Source organism: Ranitomeya imitator, chromosome 7, assembly GCF_032444005.1.
Source record: "Ranitomeya imitator isolate aRanImi1 chromosome 7, aRanImi1.pri, whole genome shotgun sequence".
Taxonomy (NCBI): Eukaryota; Metazoa; Chordata; class Amphibia; order Anura; family Dendrobatidae; genus Ranitomeya; species Ranitomeya imitator.
This window is the reverse complement of record NC_091288.1, coordinates 42,710,930-42,730,300: the sequence shown is the minus strand read 5'-3', so window position 1 is coordinate 42,730,300 and position 19,371 is coordinate 42,710,930. Positions and strand designations below refer to the sequence as shown.

Genomic DNA, 19,371 nt, shown 5'->3' with positions numbered 1-19,371 from the left:
AGATACTGCATGACACTACCCCCGTATCAGATACTATATAGCACTACCCCCTGTATCAGATACTGCATGGCACTACCCCCTGTATCAGATACTACATGACACTACCCCCTGTATCAGATACTGCATGACACTGCCTCCTGTATCAGATACTACATGGCACTACCTCCTGTATCAGATACTACATGGCACTACCCCCTGTATCAGATACTACATGGCACTACCCCCTGTATCAGATACTACATGGCACTGCCCCCTGTATCAGATACTACATGGCACTACCTCCTGTATCAGATACTGCATGACACTACCCCCGTATCAGATACTATATAGCACTACCTCCTGTATCAGATACTACATGGCACTACCCCCTGTATCAGATACTACATGGCACTACCTCCTGTATCAGATACTGCATGGCACTACCTCCTGTATCAGATACTACATGGCACTACCCCCTGTATCAGATACTACATGGCACTACCTCCTGTATCAGATACTGCATGGCACTACCTCCTGTATCAGATACTACATGACACTACCCCCTGTATCAGATACTATATAGCACTACCCCTATATCAGATACTACATGGCACTACCCTCTGTATCAGATACTACATGGCACTACCCCCGTATCAGATACTATATTGCACTACCTCCTGTATCAGATACTACATGGCACTACCTCCTGTATCAGATACTACATGGCACTACCCCCTGTATCAGATACTACATGGCACTACCCCCGTATCAGATACTATATTGCACTACCTCCTGTATCAGATACTACATGGCACTACCTCCTGTATCAGATACTACATGGCACTACCTCCTGTATCAGATACTACATGGCACTACCCCCTGTATCAGATACTATATAGCACTACCCCCTGTATCAGATACTACATGGCACTACCCCCTGTATCAGATACTACATGGCACTACCCCCTGTATCAGATACTACATGGCACTACCCCCTGTATCAGATACTACATGGCACTACCCCCTGTATCAGATACTACATGGCACTGCCCCCTGTATCAGATACTATATAGCACTATCCCCTGTATCAGATACTATATAGCTCTACCCCCTGTATCAGATACTACATGGCACTGCCCCCTGTAATACATACTATCCCCTGTATCAGATACTACATGGCACTACCCCCTGTATCAGATACTACATGGCACTACCCCCTGTATCAGATACTACATGGCACTGCCCCCTGTATCAGATACTATATAGCTCTACCCCCTGTATCAGATACTACATGGCACTATCCCCTGTATCAGATACTATATAGCTCTACCCCCTGTATCAGATACTACATGGCACTGCCCCCTGTAATACATACTATCCCCTGTATCAGATACTACATGGCACTACCCCCTGTATCAGATACTACATGGCACTACCCGCTGTAATACATACTATCCCCTGTATCAGATACTACATGGCACTGCCCCCTGTAATACATACTACCATTTGTGTAAGGAATATGAATGGAAAAGTGTTTCTGTTCCCTTGAATTATAGTAAGTGAACCCCCGTCGGTGCTGTCAGTCCAGCTGACCAGTGTCAGTCGTGGTCGGGCTGCAGCCTGGAGGAGATGTAACCCTAGCCCTGACGTTAGGAGGTGACACATATAAATAAACTGCCCATTCTGGGCGGAGGAGGCACCTTCCCGAGCAGCAGTGCCAGGCGCAGAGGGGGCAGCAGCAGCCGCAGCACAGGACGCGCGGCCCCGAGCTCCCGGGAGCGCGCCTTCACCAGCTCTGACATCACACCGCCTCAGCATGGCGCTCAAGGTGACTCCAGCTCGCCGCTCTTATTGCTTCATTGCTTCTCCATGCTTTGCCCCTTCTCCTAGCCCAGCTGGCACAATGGCAGAGGCCTCCTGCCCGTGGGGGCGCAGTGCCTGCAGGCCAGTGTGTGGGGAGCTGGGGCTGCTGCTGCCGGGCCTCACATCGCTGCTTTGTGCTGTCATGTTCCAGTGCTTGCTGCTATGTGTCCTACCTGCCCATCGCCCAGTGCCCAGGCTGGTGCCCATATCTGTGCCAGGATGGATGGGGCAGGAGCAGGCATTCCCAGGGGCAGCTGCCCATACACCTGTGGATATTGTGCCTCCTGATTCTTCCAACAATAGCCATTTCTGTTCTTATATATTATATCTTTTTTATTTCTTTTATTTCTCTTTATCATGTAATTGTGGTGATTTATTTCTTTTTGCATTTTCTTTTTAAACAATGTATCGGTATCATTATTATGTACTGCAGGTCATAGCCTGAAAATAAATTCAGCCTGTGGAAAGGAGGATATACTGTATATCTGAAATGCACATTATAATAAATTATTACAAGATGCAGTACAAACCTGTGCAGTCGATGATAAGATTTTTTCCTTTTTTTTCTTCCCCAGGCATGTTAGGCTACTTTCACACTAGCGTTGTGTGACGTACTTCACAATGCGTCGTTTTGGAGAAAAAACGCATCCTGCAAAGTTGCCCGCAGGATGCGGTTTTTTTTCCATAGACTTGCATTAGCCGACGCATTGCGACGTATGGCCACATGTCACATCCGTCGTGTTTTGGCGGACCGTCGGCACAAAAAAAGTTACATGTAACTTTTTTTTTTGTGCGTCGTGCCCGCCATTTCCGACTGCACATGCGCGGCCGGAACTCCGCCCCCTCCTCCCCGGACCTTACAATGGGGCAGCGGATGCGTTGTAAAACTGCATCCGCTGCCTCCGATGTTCATTTTTTTTCGCAGTTTGCGTCGGTACGTCGGGCCGACGCTAGTGTGAAAGTAGCCTTTATTGCACTGGGTATAATGATTTTTTATTTTTTTTGTCATAGGCTTGTTTGTACAAAAAAAAGCATAAAATAAAACCCATCTAAGAAAACAAATTGCACAAAATTCATGGTTGTCTTTAGAAGTGAAAAAGGGGGTTCAATAAAAAGAACTATGTAGGAAGCCTAAGGCTGCCATCACAATTGCAGTATTTGGTCAGTATTTTACATCAGTATGTGTAAGCCAAAACCATGAGTGGAACAATTAGAGGAAAAGTAATAATAGAAACATATGCACCACGTCTGCATTTATCACCCACTCCTGGTTTTGGCTACAAATACTGATGTAAAACACTGACCAAATACTGCTAGTGTGACGGCAGCCATAGGCTAAATTCCCATGATGAGTTTTTGACGCTGCAAATTTAAAAAAAAATGTAAGTAACCTATTTCACTTAATGGGTGCAGAAAATCTGCAACATCAAAAACTTCATAAAGCTCACCTGGAAATGTAGTCTTACTGTATGGTCTCTCATTATATGTGTGTTGTGGAAGGTTCTGTCTGTCCTTCTCACCTAAAACAACTCCGTCGAGAAAAATGGAATCCTTTAGAATTCACCCTTAGGCCGGGGTCACACGAGTGTGATGCGAGAAACTCGCACATGAATACCCGGCACTGCCGCCGGGACCGGAGCATGCAGCTCCATGTATTTCTACGCAGCCACACGCTCCGGTCCTGAGTGCCTGCGGCAGTACCGGGTATTGATACGCGAGTGTGACCCCAGCCTTAGTCTGTATTCACACACAACGCAAATGCTGCTTTTTTTGCTGCTCTTTATCTGCATGTTTCCATGCCAAAATATACAATAAAATTCTTTTTTGTTTTTTTTTACGATGGAAAAACTGATTTTTGCTCCGTCTTTTCATTTTTATTGCACTTGTTTAGTGTAGAAAAGCTTTGATTCTGCAATTAAAAATGTGACTTTTTTTTTACATGTGTTTTTATTTCACCCCCCTATAGAGGAAAAAAATGCATAAAAAATGCACAGTTCAGCAGTCTTTAAACGCACAGTGGGCCTCAGTTTTCATGTCATCTGCTTCGCTTGGACAGTTAAACACAGCAGATTTTCTGCACAAAAAACCCTGTGGGAAAAAAACAGTGTTTATGCTACATGAGAACTTGGCCTCAGAGTCCACACAGCGGATTTAATGTGGATTCTCCGCAGTCTATTTACAGTTTTCCGCACCGAAATTTAGCTTCAGATTTTGTTGAAAATTTCACCCAATTACCGTAATTGCAAAGTGTTAGGTGAATTCTCCCGAGAGAATCGACGTGCTGCTGCTCTTTAAATCTGCACCGCAGGTCAGTTTAGGTGTGGAAAATGTATACACGATCTACAAAAGATTTTTAAAATTACAACTGAACTCGCACTGGCTATATTGTGCTGCTGGTTTTCCCCACTGAAATTTTGCATAAAATACACATTATATACATTTACCCAGTTCACACAGGTAAGATGTTCTGCAGATTTTCTGTCTGGATTTTTTGTATGACAGTACCAATGTTTTATGAAATTCATCCACATGCTGAGGATTTTCCATGATTTTTATGCTGTGGATGTTCATTGTGATTCGCAAAGCAAATGGGGAAAATCCACAATGTGGACCTACCCCAAAAACAGAAACTCTGACATATAAAGAACTTCCCATTCCTAGTGTCATTATTCTAAAGAGTCACCCACCATTAGAAATCTGTTATCTTTTGACGAAGATTCTTGGTGAGAATTAATTTTTTCTTCTTGCCCGCTGTCATTTAAAAGGGTTTGCAACTACTGTCCAACACAGAATTAAAGGGCTATTCTACTCTTGTACTGATGACCTGTTTTAAGGATATTGTCATCAACATCCGATCAGTCCGACACCTTGTACCCCTACAAATTGGCTGTAAACCGTGTATGGAGCGGAGCATCTCCACTGTGTAGTAGCAGCTCCCCGGTCCTGCAGAGCAACTCCTATGAAATTAAATAGTAGTTGAAAACCCCTATAAGGCTATGCTCACTTCTGCAAAAGTATTACTGTTTTATTGTAAGGACACAAATATGACAATAACGGCAGTGCCAGACCCCATTAATCCATCAAACACACTCAACAGACCCCTTTGTCTAAAATGGGCTTTATAGGGTTTCTGTCACGGTGTCCGGTGGTGTTCTGATCTAAACCCACTGAATGACCATTTATTACTCTGTAAACTATTTTCTCTCCATCTTTAGCCATACTCACAGTCTAACAGATCTGCAAACTAATAAAGGGTTATTAAAGGAGTGCCCCCACAAAAAAAATAACTTATTATTTATTTCTGTTCATTGCAGTTTACCAAAAGAGCTGATCCCAATGAGTTGAAGACCATCTTTCTTAAGGTAAGACAATGGTTAAATATTTTCATTATAATTAATGTTTATAGCAATAATTTTGTTATTATGGGTAAATATTTGGGTGATGTAGACTAAGTGAGAGTAATTCGTTCTATATTGTAGGTGACATCCCTCTGGAGAACAGTGCATTTTAATTTGTCCTTACTCTTTGCAATTATAGTTGTTTTTGTTTTTTTAGTGCACAAGTAGAAGATGTCAGAGATTTCATAAGTGTCAAATTCGGGGATGGCTGAAACCCACTAACATCAGGAAAAATGTCATCTCCATTTTCATTGGAGAGTTGAATGAGTGCATATAGAGCATGGATTGGCAATTAATTACCGTATATACTCGAGTATAAGCCGACCCGAGTATAAGCCGACCCCCCTAATTTTGCCACAAAAAACTGGGAAAACGTATTGACTCGAGTATAAGCCTAGGGTAGAAAATGCAGCATTTACCGGTGAATTTCAAAAATAAAAATAGATGCTCCATACCGTTCATTATTGCCCCATAGATGCTCCATATACAACTGTGCTATATAGAATGCTCTGCACCGTTGATTATGGCCCCATAGATGCTCCTTATAATGCTGTGCCATATATGCTCTGCACCTTTGATTATGGCCCCATAGGTGCTCCTTATAATGCTGTGCCCCATATATGCTCTGCACCTTTATGGCCCCATAGGTGCTCCTTATAATGCTGTGCCCCATTTATGCTCTGCACCTTTATGGCCCCATAGGTGCTCCTTATAATGCTGTGCCCCATATATGCTCTGCACCTTTATGGCCCCATAGGTGCCCCTTATAATGCTGTGCCCCATATATGCTCCGCACCTTTGATTATGGCCCCATAGGTGCTCCTTATAATGCTGTGCCCCTTATATGCTCTGCACCTTTATGGCCCCATAGGTGCGCCTTATAATGCTGTGCCCCATATATGCTCTGCACCTTTATGGCCCCATAGGTGCTCCTTAGAATGCTGTGCCCCATATATGCTCTGCACCTTTATGGCCCCATAGGTGCTCCTTATAATGCTGTGCCCCATTTATGCTCTGCACCTTTATGGCCCCATAGGTGCTCCTTATAATGCTGTGCCCTATATATGCTCTGCACCTTTATGGCCCCATAGGTGCTCCTTATAATGCTGTGCCCCTTATATGCTCTGCACCTTTATGGCCCCATAGGTGCTCCTTAGAATGCTGCTGGTGCTGCCATAAAAAAAAAAAAAAATCACATACTCACCTCTCTTCTCAGGACGCCGGCGCTTTCAATAATTACCTGCTCCTCTGCGGCTCCGTCTCCAGCACTGACGCTCAGCAGAGGGCGCGCACTGACTACGTCACAGCGCCCTCTAACCTGAGCGTCACTGCTAGAGGACGCTGCAGACGGAGCCGGAGCGAGGAGCAGGTAATTATAGCGCTGCGCTCCCCTTACCTGCTGCGGCGCGGTCCCTGCAGTCCCTGGCTTCTCCGGCGCTGCAGCTTCTTCCTGTAATTGAGCGGTCACATGGCACCGATCATTTACAGCAATGAATATGCGGCTCCTCCCCTATGGGGGTGGAGCTGCCTATTCATTTCTGTAATGAGCGGTGCCATGTGACCGCTCAGTACAGGAAGAATCTGCAGCGCCGGAGAAGCCAGGGACTGCAGGGACCGCGCCGCAGCAGGTAAGTATGACTACACAGCCCCCGCTCCCCCTCCCCTGCTGACACCCGGGTATATGACTCGAGTATAAGCCGAGAGGGGGACTTTCAGCCCAAAAAAATGGGCTGAAAATCTCGGCTTATACTCGAGTATATACGGTATCCCAAGCCCTCACATAGACCCCTATATACATTATGAGCCCCCAAATAGCCTCTCTATATACAACATAAATTCCCAAATAGCCCCCTGTATAGAGCATGAGCCCCCACATAGGCACCTATATGCAGTATGAGTCCCCATATAGCCTCTCTATATAAAACATGAGCCCTCAAATAGCTTCTCTATATAAAACATGAGCCCCCCCTAGTAGTTCTCCTATATACAACATGAGCCCCCACATAGTTATCCTATATGCAGTATGAGACCCCACATAGCTTATCTATATACAACATGAGCCCCCACATAGTTCTCCTATATGCAGTATGAGACCCCACATAGCTTCTCTATATACAACATGAGCCCCCCACATAGTTCTCCTATATACAACATGAGCCCCCCACATAGTTCTCCTATATACAGTATGAGACCCCACATAGCTTCTCTATATACAACATGAGACCCCACATAGCCTCTCTATATAAAACATAAGCACCCATATAGCCTCTCTATATATCATGAGCCCTCAAATGGCTTTTCTAAATACAACATGAGCCCCCCACATAGTTCTCCTACATACAACATGAGCCCCCCACATAGTTCTCCTATATACAGTTTGAGACCCCACATAGCTTCTCTATATACAACATGAGACCCCACATAGCCTCTCTATATAAAACATAAGCACCCATATAGCCTCTCTATATATCATGAGCCCTCAAATGGCTTCTCTATATACAACATGAGCCCCCCATATAGTTCTCCTATATACAACATGAGCCCCCACATAGCTTCTCTGTATGGCTACTTTCACACATCATTTTTTTGCCGTCAGGCTCAATCCGGCGTATTCTGAAAAAAAAAAAAAACGGATGCGTCGCAAATTTTGCAAAACTGATGTGGCGGATTCATTTTTTCTGCCGGATCCGACAGAGAGAGAGAGACCCCAGAATAGGAAACGCTACACATGCTCAGTTTTAAAAACGGAATCTGTTGCCGGATTCAGTCATTTTACGTCACTGTCCGTTTTTTTCCACGGACACAAAAAACGTCACTATGTCCATTTTCCCCGGCCGCCGGAAAACAAATTTTCGACGGATCAGGCAAAAAACGGATGAAACATGAGGCAATCCGTCGCTAATACAAGTCTATGAGAAAAAACGGATCCAGCAGCAACTTTTGCCGGATCCGTTTTTTTCAGAATTTGCCGGATTGAGCCTGACGGCAAAAAATGATGTGTGAAAGTAGCCTATACAGTATAACATGAGCCCCCACATAGGCTCTCTATATACAACATGAGCCCCCACATAGGCTCTATATACAACATGATACCCCACATAGGCTCTATATACAACATGAGCCCCCACATAGGCTCTCTATATACAACATGAGCCCCCACATAGGCTCTATATACAACATGATACCCCACATAGGCTCTCTATATACAACATGAGCCCCCACAGTTCTCCTATATGCAACGTGAGCCCCCCACATAGTTCTCTTATATACAACATGAGAACATACAACATAGCTTCTCTGTATACATGAGCCCCCACATAGTTCTCCTATATGCAACGTGAGCCCCCCACATAGTTCTCCTATATACAACATGAGCCCCCCACATAGGTCTACTATATGCAACTTGAGCCCCCCTCATAGTTCTCCTATATACAACATGAGCCCCCACATAGTTCTTCTATATACAACATGAGCCCCCCACATAGGTCTACTATATGCAACTTGAGCCCCCCACATAGTTCTCCTATATACAACATGAGGCCCCCACATAGTTCTCCTATATACAACATGAGCCCCCACATAGCTTCTGTATATACAACATGAGACATCATATAGTTCTTCTATATATAACCTGAGACCCCACGTAACTTCTCTATATACAAAATGAGCCCCCACATAGCCTCTCTATATACATGAGCCATCACATAGCCTACTATATACAGTATGAGCCCCCATATATCCCCTCTATTTGCAACATGAGCCGTCACATACTGTAACACCTTTAAATACAGTATGAGCCCCCATATAGTTGTCATATATACATGCACACATCCCATACACATAAGGAAAAACAATAACTCGCCTCGTTCCTGGTTCCCTCTGCTAATGTGTGTGGTGCACTGGCGCTTCGTACAGCAGATGCGATGTAGTGACGTCATCAAGTCTGCTGTCTCAGTCGCAAACGCTGATTGGTGGAAGAAGGAGCCGGCAGCTGAGGGTGTGGATCGCTGTGACATCAGACGGCAGTTGAGGGCATAATGCAGCACGTGGGTCACTGTTTTCAGCTCTTTGGTACTCTCGGTCCTTGGACGGGAGTGGCACAGCCGGAGGGCCGGATGCAATTTGTGGGCTGCACTTTACCCAGCTCTGATATAGAGAGTTCTCCCCATTGTAATCAAAGTAAAATACTTCTTATTTTGGAGATTTTATCAGTCACAACTTTCACATTCCCATATAACATTTATAACATATTTGATAACAGATTTAAAAGGAATCTGTCACCTCATTTTTAGTATATAAGCTGTGGCCACTGCCATGCAAAGTACTGCAGTGCGCAGGCGCTGGGCTTCTCTGAGCTTTCCCGGTGCCTGTGCACTGCAGTACTTTGCTCTGCCCTCAACAGGGCAGATAAAGTACGCCTGCGCAGGAGCCGCGACAGGAAGTAAGGAAGAGGATGTCATCGTATGAAGATGGGAGCCTCCGGACCATGACGCCCATCGGGCCATACCGCACTGCATCGGGACCGCCCCTGGGTGAGTATAATCTAACTTGTTTTTCTTATCTTTCAGGTTACATTGGGGGCTTATCTACAGCATTCCAGAATGCCTACAGCATTGTCTACAACAAGCCCCTGATGGTGGTGGCCGCAACTTATAGGCGAAGAAATGGGGTGGCAGATTCCCTTTAAGAGATCCTTCTGCACACCTACATGGAACAAAATGCCGTTTTCAAATTGAGGTCTTTCATATTAAGGGAAAAAGAAATCTAAACCTACAGGGTCCTGTGTGAAAAAGTGATTGCTCCCTAAACCTAATAACTGGTTGGGTCATCGATAGCAGCAACAACTGCAATCAATCATTTGCAGTAACTGGCAATGAGTCATTTACAATGCTCTTGAGTATGTTGACCCACTCATCTTTGCAGAATTGTTGTAATTCAGCCACATTGGAGGGTTTCCTAGCATGAACCACCTTTTCAAGGTCATGCCACAGCATCTCAATCAGATTAAGGTCAGGACTTTGTCTAGGAGACTCCAAAGTCTTAATTTTGTTTTTCTTAAGCCATTCATAGATGGACTTGCTGGTGGGTTTTGGATCATTATCCTTTTGCATAACCCAAGTGTGCTTCAGCTTGAGGTCACGAACAGATGGTCGGGCATTCTCCTTCTCGTTCAGGATTTTTTGGTAGACAGCAGAATTCATGGTTCCATTTACCACATCAAATCTTCCAGGTCCTGAAGCTGCAAAACGGCCCCAGACCACCATAGTACCACCACCATTTTTTACTGCTGGTATGATGTTCCTTTTCTGAAATGCACCTTCCAAAAAGTTCAACTTTTTGTCTTGTCAGTCGACAAAGTATTCTCCCAAAAGTCTTGGGGATCATAAAGACGTTTTCTGGCAAAACTGAGACGAGCCTCTATGTTCTTATTGCTTAGCAGTGTTTTTTGTCTTGGAACGCTGCCATGCAGGCCATTTTTGCCAGTCTCTTTTTTAGGGCTCATACTCGCGTGAAATACGACCAAGTCTCGCATGGTAACACCTGGCTCTGCCGCTGGCAATTGGGACCTGAGCGTGCAGCTCCATGTATTGCTGTGCGGCCGCACGCTCCGCTCTGGAGTGTCGGCGGCAGAGCCGGGTTTTAACCTGCGAGACTTGGCCGTATTTCACGCAAGTGAGTATGAGCTCTTATGGTGTAGTCAGGAACACTGACCTTAAGTGAGGCCTGCAGGTCTTTTGGTGTTGTAGTGGGGTCTCTTGTAACCTCTTGGATGAGTCGTCGCTGCGCTCTTTGGATAATTTTGGTCAGCCGACCACTTCTGAGAAGGTTCACCCCTGTTCCTTCCATGTTTTTGCCATTTGTGGATAGTGGTTCTCACTGTGGTTTGCTGGAGTCCCAAAACTTTAAAAATGATTTTAATACCTTTTCCAGATTTATAGATCTCAATTACTTTGTTTCTCATTTGTTCCAGAATTTCTTTGGATCGAGGCATGATGTCTAGCTTTTGAGGATCATTTGGTCTACTTCACTTTGTCAGGCAGGTCCTATTTAAGTGATTTCTTGATTGAGAACAGGTGTGGCAGTAATCAGGCCTGTGTGTGGCTAGGGTATTTGAACTCCGGTTCCCAAAGATCTAATAAAACAGAGTTAATATATATTTTAAAGGGGAGGGGACAATCAGTTTTTCACACAGGGCCCTGTAGGTTTAGATTTCTTTTTCCCTTAATGATAAAGACCTTCATTTAAAAACTGTGTTTTGTTTACTTGTGTTATCTTTGTCTAATATTTAAATTTGTTTGGTAATCTGAAACATATTTTAAGTGTGCCAAACATGCAAAAGAATAGGAAATTAGGAAGGCTTAAACACTTTTTCACACAACTGCATGTATGTATGTATGTATATATGTATATACATTATTTTGAGTAATAGATTATTAAGACAAAAGGGATGGGCTATCAATAATATAGGGCTCCTATAATTCAAGGGTCAACAGAGACATACAGCTATGGCAAAAATTAAGAGACCACTGCAAAATGTTCAGTTTGTCTGATTTTTCTCTTTATAGGTATATTTGAGTAAATTGTTCATTTATTCTATACTAGATGGTGGCTCGATTCTCACGCATCGGGTATTCTAGAATATGTATGTATGTATGTATGTATGTATATAGCAGCCACATAATATATAGCACAGGCCACATAGTATATAGGAGCCATGTAGTATATAGCAGACACGCAGTATATAACACAGCCAGGTAGTATATAACGCAGCCCACGCAGTATATAACACAGGCCACGCAGTATATAACACTGCCCACGCAGTATATAACACAGCCCAGGGCTGTGTTATATACTGCGTGGGCAGTGTTATATACTGCATGGGCAGTGTTATATATTACGTGGGCTGTGTTATATACTACGTGGCTGTGTTATATACTGCGTAGGCTGTGCTATAAATTACATGGGCTGTTTTATATACTACCTGGCTGTGTTATATACTGCATGTTTTTTGTTTTTTTAGTATTTTTAACATTAGATCTTTTTACTATTGATGCTGCATAGGCAGCATCAATAGTAAAAAGTTGGTCACACAGGGTTAATAGCAGCGTTAACGGAGTGCGTTATCCGCGCCATAACGCGGTCCGTTAACGCTGCCATTAACCCTGTGTAAGCGCGGACTGGAGGCTGGAGCGGGCGCCGGGTACTGACTGGACGGAAGTAGGGAGGGACTAATTCTCGGCCGGACTGTGCCCGTTGCTGAGTGGTCGCGGCCGCCAGGCCAGGCAGCTGGCGAGACCAATCAGCGATGCGGGATTTCCGTTACAGACAGAGGGACGGAAGTGCCCCTTAGACAATTATATATATATATATATATATATACTAGATGGTGGCCCGATTCTAACGCATCGGGTATTCTAGAGTATACATGTCCACGTAGTGTATTGCCCAGTCACGTAGTATATTGCCCAGCCACGTAGTATATTGCCCAGCCACGTAGTATATTGCCCAGTGACGTAGTATATTGCCCAGCCACGTAGTATATTGCCCAGTGACGTAGTATATTGCCCAGTGACGTCGTATATTGCCCAGCCACGTAGTATATTGCCCAGCCACGTAGTATATTGCCCAGCCACGTAGTATATTGCCCAGCCACGTAGTATATTGCCCAGCTACGTAGTATATTGCCCAGCCACGTATGTCACAGGTTAAAAAATAAACATATACTCACCTTCCGAGGGCCCCTTGTAGTTCAGTCACATGACCGTAACGTCATGGCAGGTCCTTCTTGTGCAGGCGCGCAGGGCCTGTGATGACGTCGCGGTCACATGACCGTGACGTCATGGCAGGTCCTTCTCCCATACCATCCTTGCCACTGGAACCTGCCGCTTGCATGGAGCGGTCACCAGAGCGTCGCGAAAGGTGAGTATATAATAATTTTTTATTTTTTTAATTATTTTTAACATTAGATGTTTTTACTGTTGACGCTGCATAGGCAGCATCAATAGTAAAAACTTGGTAACACAGGGTTAATAGCGGCGGTAACGGAGTGAGTTACCCGCGGCATAACGCGGTCCGTTACCGCTGGCATTAACCCTGTGTGAGCGGTGACTGCGGGGAGTATGGAGCGGGCACTGACTGCAGGGGAGTAGGGAGGGACTAATAGGACTGTGGCCGTCGCTGATTGGTCGCGGCAGCCATGACAGGCAGCTGGCGAGACCAATCAGCGACTTGGATTACATGACAGACAGAGGCCGCGACCAATGAATATCCGTGACAGACAGAAGGACAGACAGACAGAAAGACGGAAGTGACCCTTAGACAATTATATAGTAGACTAGATGGTGGCCCGATTCTAACGCATCGGATATTCTAGAATATGTATGTAGTTTATTTATGAAGTTTTCAGAATAATGCAATTTACACACAGGATTCGGCCGGCCGCGACCAATTAGCGAAGCTTGGTTCAAATTCCGCGCCAATTCGCGGGCGGACTGCGCCTGTCGCTGATTGGTCACACCCGTGAAGCCAGGGCCAGCTCCAGGTTTTTGAGGGCCCTGGGCGAAAGAGTCTCAGTTGGCCCCCCTCTTTAACACATACCACGATTCATGATGCACAGATACAGCAGAGAAATATAGCACAGCCAAGTAGCGTATAACACAGCCCATGTAGTATATTGCACAGCCACATAGTATATAGCACAGACACGTGGTATATTGCCCAGCCACGTGGTATATTGCCCAGCCACGTGGTATATTGCCCAGCCACGTAGTATATAGCACAGACACGTAATATATTGCACAGCTACATAGTATTTAGCACAGCCACGTAGTATATAGCACAGAGACGTAGTATATAACACTGCCCATGCAGTATATAACACAGGCCATGTAGTATAGAGCACAGCGATGTAGTATATTGCCTAGCCACGTAATATATAGCACAGCCACGTAGTATATTGCACAGTCACATAGTATATAGCACAGAGACGTAGTATATAGCACAGCCCATGCAGTATATAACACAGCCCACGTAGTATATAGCAATGTGGGCACCATATCCCTGTTAAAAAAAGAATTAAAATAAAAAATAGTTATATACTCCAGCCGAGGAGTTTACCGATGCTCCGGTCCCAAGAGTGCTTTGCGGTCTCGCGAGATGATGATGATGTAGCGGTCTCGCGAGGCCAACGGAGGGTGAGTATATAATGATTTTTTTATTTTTTTATTATTTTTAACATTAGATCTTTTTACTATTTGATGCTGCATAGGCCGGACTGTGCCCGTCGCTGATTGGTCGTGGCAAAACCATCAGCGACTTGGGATTTCCGTGACAGACAGACAGAAAGAAATACGGAAGTGACCCTTAGACAATTATATAGTAGATAGAAACTTCTGATAACACGTCTTCGAATTTCCAAGCAATAATTTTTGTTTTGTTTTTTCCTGACAAAGAAAAATGGTCAAAATAAAAAAAAACAAAAAACCCAGTGCTTTCAGACCTCAAGTAATGCAAAGAAAACAAGTTCATAATTATTAAGAAACAACAATACTAATGTTTTAACTCAGGAAGAGATCAGAAATCAATATTTTGTGGAATAACCATGATCTTTAATCACAGCTTTCATGCGTCTTGGCATGCTTTCCACCAGTCTTTCACACTTCTTCTGGCGCAAAAATGTAAGCAGTTCTCCTATGTTTGAGGACTTGTGACTTTCCATCATCCTCTTGATTACATTCCAGAGGTTTTCAATGGGGTTTAGGTCTGGAGATTGGGCTGCCCGTGACAGGGTTTTGATGTGGTGGTCTTTTAATTTTTGCCAGAGCTGTATATGATTGTAATATTTCACCAATCCATATACATGACTTAAAATTGACCTTAGTATAAACTGGTACAAAACCCATCCTTGCCACAAAGGTTAGCACTCTAAATTAGCGCAAATTGCACCCCGTTGGCTGGCCCTGATGTGCCCTATATATAGCTAGGGTACCCACCTGGTAACACATGACTAGTAAGCACCAGGCAGACCGGGAGGTAAGGGGGCCACTACCAACTCCATGGCATCCAAAGGGTTCATTTGTAAATGTGGCACAGATTTTATATTTCTAGATCTTGAATAATCTCTAATGGTGTCTGTTTCAGTCCGTTAGTAAATTCCAGTAATTTGCATTGCATCAGTCACCTCGGTTTATTAACACTCTCTCATGCAGTAACATGTTATTAACCGGTTTCACCACTTGCATAGTACAGTGTGGCGCTGGCCCACATACCTAAGAGGTCTTTTGCAACCTGATTCCCTCCCAATAATTCTATCTCCTCCTAAAGAAGGTCGACTGAATGTTGTATCGTTGTAAAGCTTCATTGGAAATCAGCCAGGCTCATATGAATGGTGAATGGACAAATCCGCGTCAGAAACAAATGATTTATATACTGTAAAGCTTCTAAGGATTATAGACTAATTGCCATGCGAGCCTGTCACAGTAGCTCTTTATTACATCACACATTGTTCCATTTGTGACACGTCCAATTTTTCTTGGCGGTAGACGTTCTCTTAGAGTCTTTTGGATATCTTTGAAGATGACATTGAATAAATTGACGGCATCTGCTTTATATCAAATAGATGATGGATAGATTGAAGATGTGGTCATGGCGTACAGGTACCGCAGACGTATTTTTGGGATTCAGACACCACCAAAGCGGTCGTAGGAAACAAGGACTAACTAGGGGAACTAACGGAAACATGGGATGCGGGACACTAACAGGCTGTGGAAGGGGGACCTGGAAACATACAGTTGCATAACAAACCACCTAACAGAACTACAGGGATTGCTCAGGCACTTCCCAAAAGGGGTGGGTGCCTTATATAAAAGGTATCTCCCAGCACTTGACTGGTAGACACCAGGTGCAGGTGAACACACATTAAACTAAATGCCTTCCAGCAGTTGCTGGGAGCATTTACCATGTGCGCGCGCTGCCCCTTTAAGAACAGGTGAGCGCTTGCACCTGAGCCCTAGGTAGAGCGCTGAGGAGTGAGGAAGGAGCATGCCGGGGATCGCACCGCCGGCGGTGACTAAGCTGGCATCCCTGCACGGAGGCATAATGGGACACCATGCAGGTGCGCTGGACATAGCTCTATACTGTATGTATGCCCCCAACTGATCTGCAAGACAAGAAAATTATCTTTATTTTTTATACTCACCTGCTGGGCGGTCCGATCCGAGGGGTGTCTCTTTTCTTGGTCCGGCGCCTTCCTACTTTTTACAATGCCGCTTTCTCCTTCTTGCTTCATGTGGATGAAGTGTCCCTACGTCATTCACACAGTCTCCCCGGCATCGCGCTCCTGCGCAGGCGTACTTCTCTGCCCTGACTAAGGCAGAGTAAAGTACTGCAGTGCGCAGGTGCCGGGGCCTTTGACCTTTCCCAGCGCCTGTGCACTCCAGTACTGTGTTCTGCCCTCAACAGGCACAGAAGCGATATGGTGGAGAGACTGTGTGGATAACACAAAGCAAGAAAGAGGATGGCATCGCATGAAGAAGGTAGGCGTTGGACCAAGAAGAGCGACACCCTTGGGACCTGACCACCCTGCAGGTGAGTATAGTAAAAGGTCTTTTCCTTGTCTTGCAGGTCGGGTTGGGTACAGGTATACAGCATTATAGAATGCTGTATATCAGGCCTGAAAGGTGGTGGCTGTATCTCATATTGGACTAACCTGGTGACAGGTTCCTTTTAAAAAGATTTGTTAGACCTGATAAGGCTGGGGTACTTTAAAGATTGGCTGTATAATCCTATAATAAAAATGAGCTGGGCATGTAAAATGTTTATTTTAATATTATTCAGGGAAACTTTCAAAAAGGATTCAACATCAAGTCTGCTATCAATTTTCAAAGTAATTACAGCAGTCTCATCAGGCCTAAGAGAGCTATTTAAAGAAGCACTCCCATCAAAATTGTTATCCTCTTAATATATTGTTAATATATTGCAGTCATCCTATTATATAGCACTGTGTACTTACAATTGCTCATTTTACCCTTCTGCCCAAATAATTCTTCTCTTTTCCGTTAGGTTTATGACTTCACGTGATTAAAAATTGTCTAGCTGAATCCTTCTAAGCTTTATGGAGAAACAGGAGGTCAATCAATTTTCCCAGCATGAATCATTACTGCAAAAGTTCCTGGCGGGAGGGATCACCTGGGTCAGGAGTTGAAGAAAGTGATGATAAATTCAGGGATAATTTCTGTTTCTACATAAAGAAGAGAGAAAAGAGAATTATCTTGGTAGAAAGGCACAATTAGCAATTGTAAGTACACAGTGGTGTATAATATGATGATCACAATATATTAAGTGGATAAAATATTAAAGAAGCCCTCCTATCAAAGTTTTTGTCATGCACACAGGTGGCGCACGTAGTTTGTGGACACACTGTGCCACGAGGCTGGGCTTACCTGGGAGGGGCGTAGCTAAGCGGCTACCTAGTGTTCTCAGGAACTCCTGATAGTCAAGTCGTACTTGAGCTGCAGGTAGCCATCAGTTACCGCTTCTAGGAACTTCCTGATACTGCAGCAGTTGACCCCAAGGGTCATGCACACAGAAACCGACTGGTCTCAGGCTCTGAGCAGACTGCTCCTCGGGCAGGACAGATACTGACCCAGAGTCACAGACAAGGCTGAGTTCGGAGACTGCTATAACAGTCCGGATATACAAAGTACACGTTCAGATACACAGGTCTCGAGAAACTGATTCAGGCTCTGGCCACATATGGACTTAGGGTAGCAGGTTCAGGCATTGGCCACATACAGACCAGGGGAGCAGGTTCAGGCACTGGTCACACAAGGACCCGGGGTTCAGGTTCTGGCATTAGCCGCACAAGGACCAGGGTTTCGGGTTCAGGACCTGGCCGCACAAGGATTAGGGTTCAGGTATTAACTTCAGGATACTTGGACACAGGATGACCTGGCAACATACAGTTGCACACACTACCAACTACTATGAAGCTATTGGGGTTTCTCAGGCTCCTCCCTAATGGAGAGGGAGCCTTTTATGCTCAGATGCCTCCCTGCTATTGGCTGTGGGCATTTTACCATGTGCGTGCGCTGCCCCCTCTAAGAGCAGGGGAGCATGCACGCACTAGACACGCCGCCAGAAAGTGTGCCACTGGAAGCAGGGAGCACGTTGGGGACCATGACCTGCGGTTGGGCCGGTGAGTATGATGGCACCCCTGCATGGAGGGAGAAGGGGAAACCATGCAGGGGTGCCAGCATTAAAGTTACACCTATGCAATTTGTATTGTGAAATTTGGTGAGAGATCTACTTAGATATTAATTAGAAAATATATTGATTAGAATTAGATAGTCGATAGAGACAAATGGATAGATGGGATACAAAAAATACTGATTCTGTTTAGCCTGTGTGGTGACTTTTTAACCCAATACAACAAGGCCTTTTTCAAGTTTTGTTGGAGTATTTAGGAAGAGGTTCTTTGTGAGAGAATTTCCTCTCGGAAGAAGCTGCACACGAAACGCGCGTCAGGGGTGTTCTTGTAGGCTGATTACCACACAGGTCTTGCCCCTTGATTAAGCTATGCATTTTGCAATTACTATATCAGGCAATTCTTATTCCCTTTTTCTTTTACTCCTACTTAGGATTTCTTCTATCCGTCTTATGTTTCATTGACCAGTTGGTTATATCTACATAAGGATGCTCTAGTATAGTAATTTCATATTAAACTTTGGCTTTATTCCTATTTACCGTAGTATTTTCCTATGCTTTCTATGTCTCATTGAGCATTTGTTTATACTAATATATGGATCTAGTGTAATAACTGTAGAAATGTATTCCACTATTTATTGTTATAAGCGTTTGGATCCTCCTGCTTATTAATATGCATTTGTTTCTGCTGGATTTCCCCATGGAGTATGCCAATTGGCATGCTCATTGGCAGGTTTACCATTATATTGATTGCATAATATTTATTTGCCAATACAATTTGTCTCTTTGTTTTTGCCTGAGTAGCTTTGACATTGGGGCTCCTTGTACATCTTTAGTCCTCTGTCTGACATCCTCTTTTTATGTATTTTTTTACTATGTTTGTATCTTTTTCAATAAAGATTTTTATTTTTCTTTGGCTGTTTTATAT

The 19,371-nt window shown here is 44.3% G+C and overlaps 1 protein-coding gene across 1 annotated transcript in view; it reads left to right on the top strand.

Moving 5' to 3' along the window:
- The first annotated feature begins 1,583 nt into the window (after positions 1-1,583).
- Positions 1,584-19,371, top strand: part of SLC25A12 (solute carrier family 25 member 12) — a 174,017-nt gene continuing 156,229 nt past the window's right edge. The window contains exons 1-2 of the mRNA XM_069733139.1: positions 1,584-1,807; positions 5,157-5,204. Of these exons, the coding sequence (XP_069589240.1) occupies positions 1,796-1,807; positions 5,157-5,204 (60 nt within the window). The 5' untranslated portion in view covers positions 1,584-1,795. The remainder of the gene's footprint in view (positions 1,808-5,156; positions 5,205-19,371) is intronic.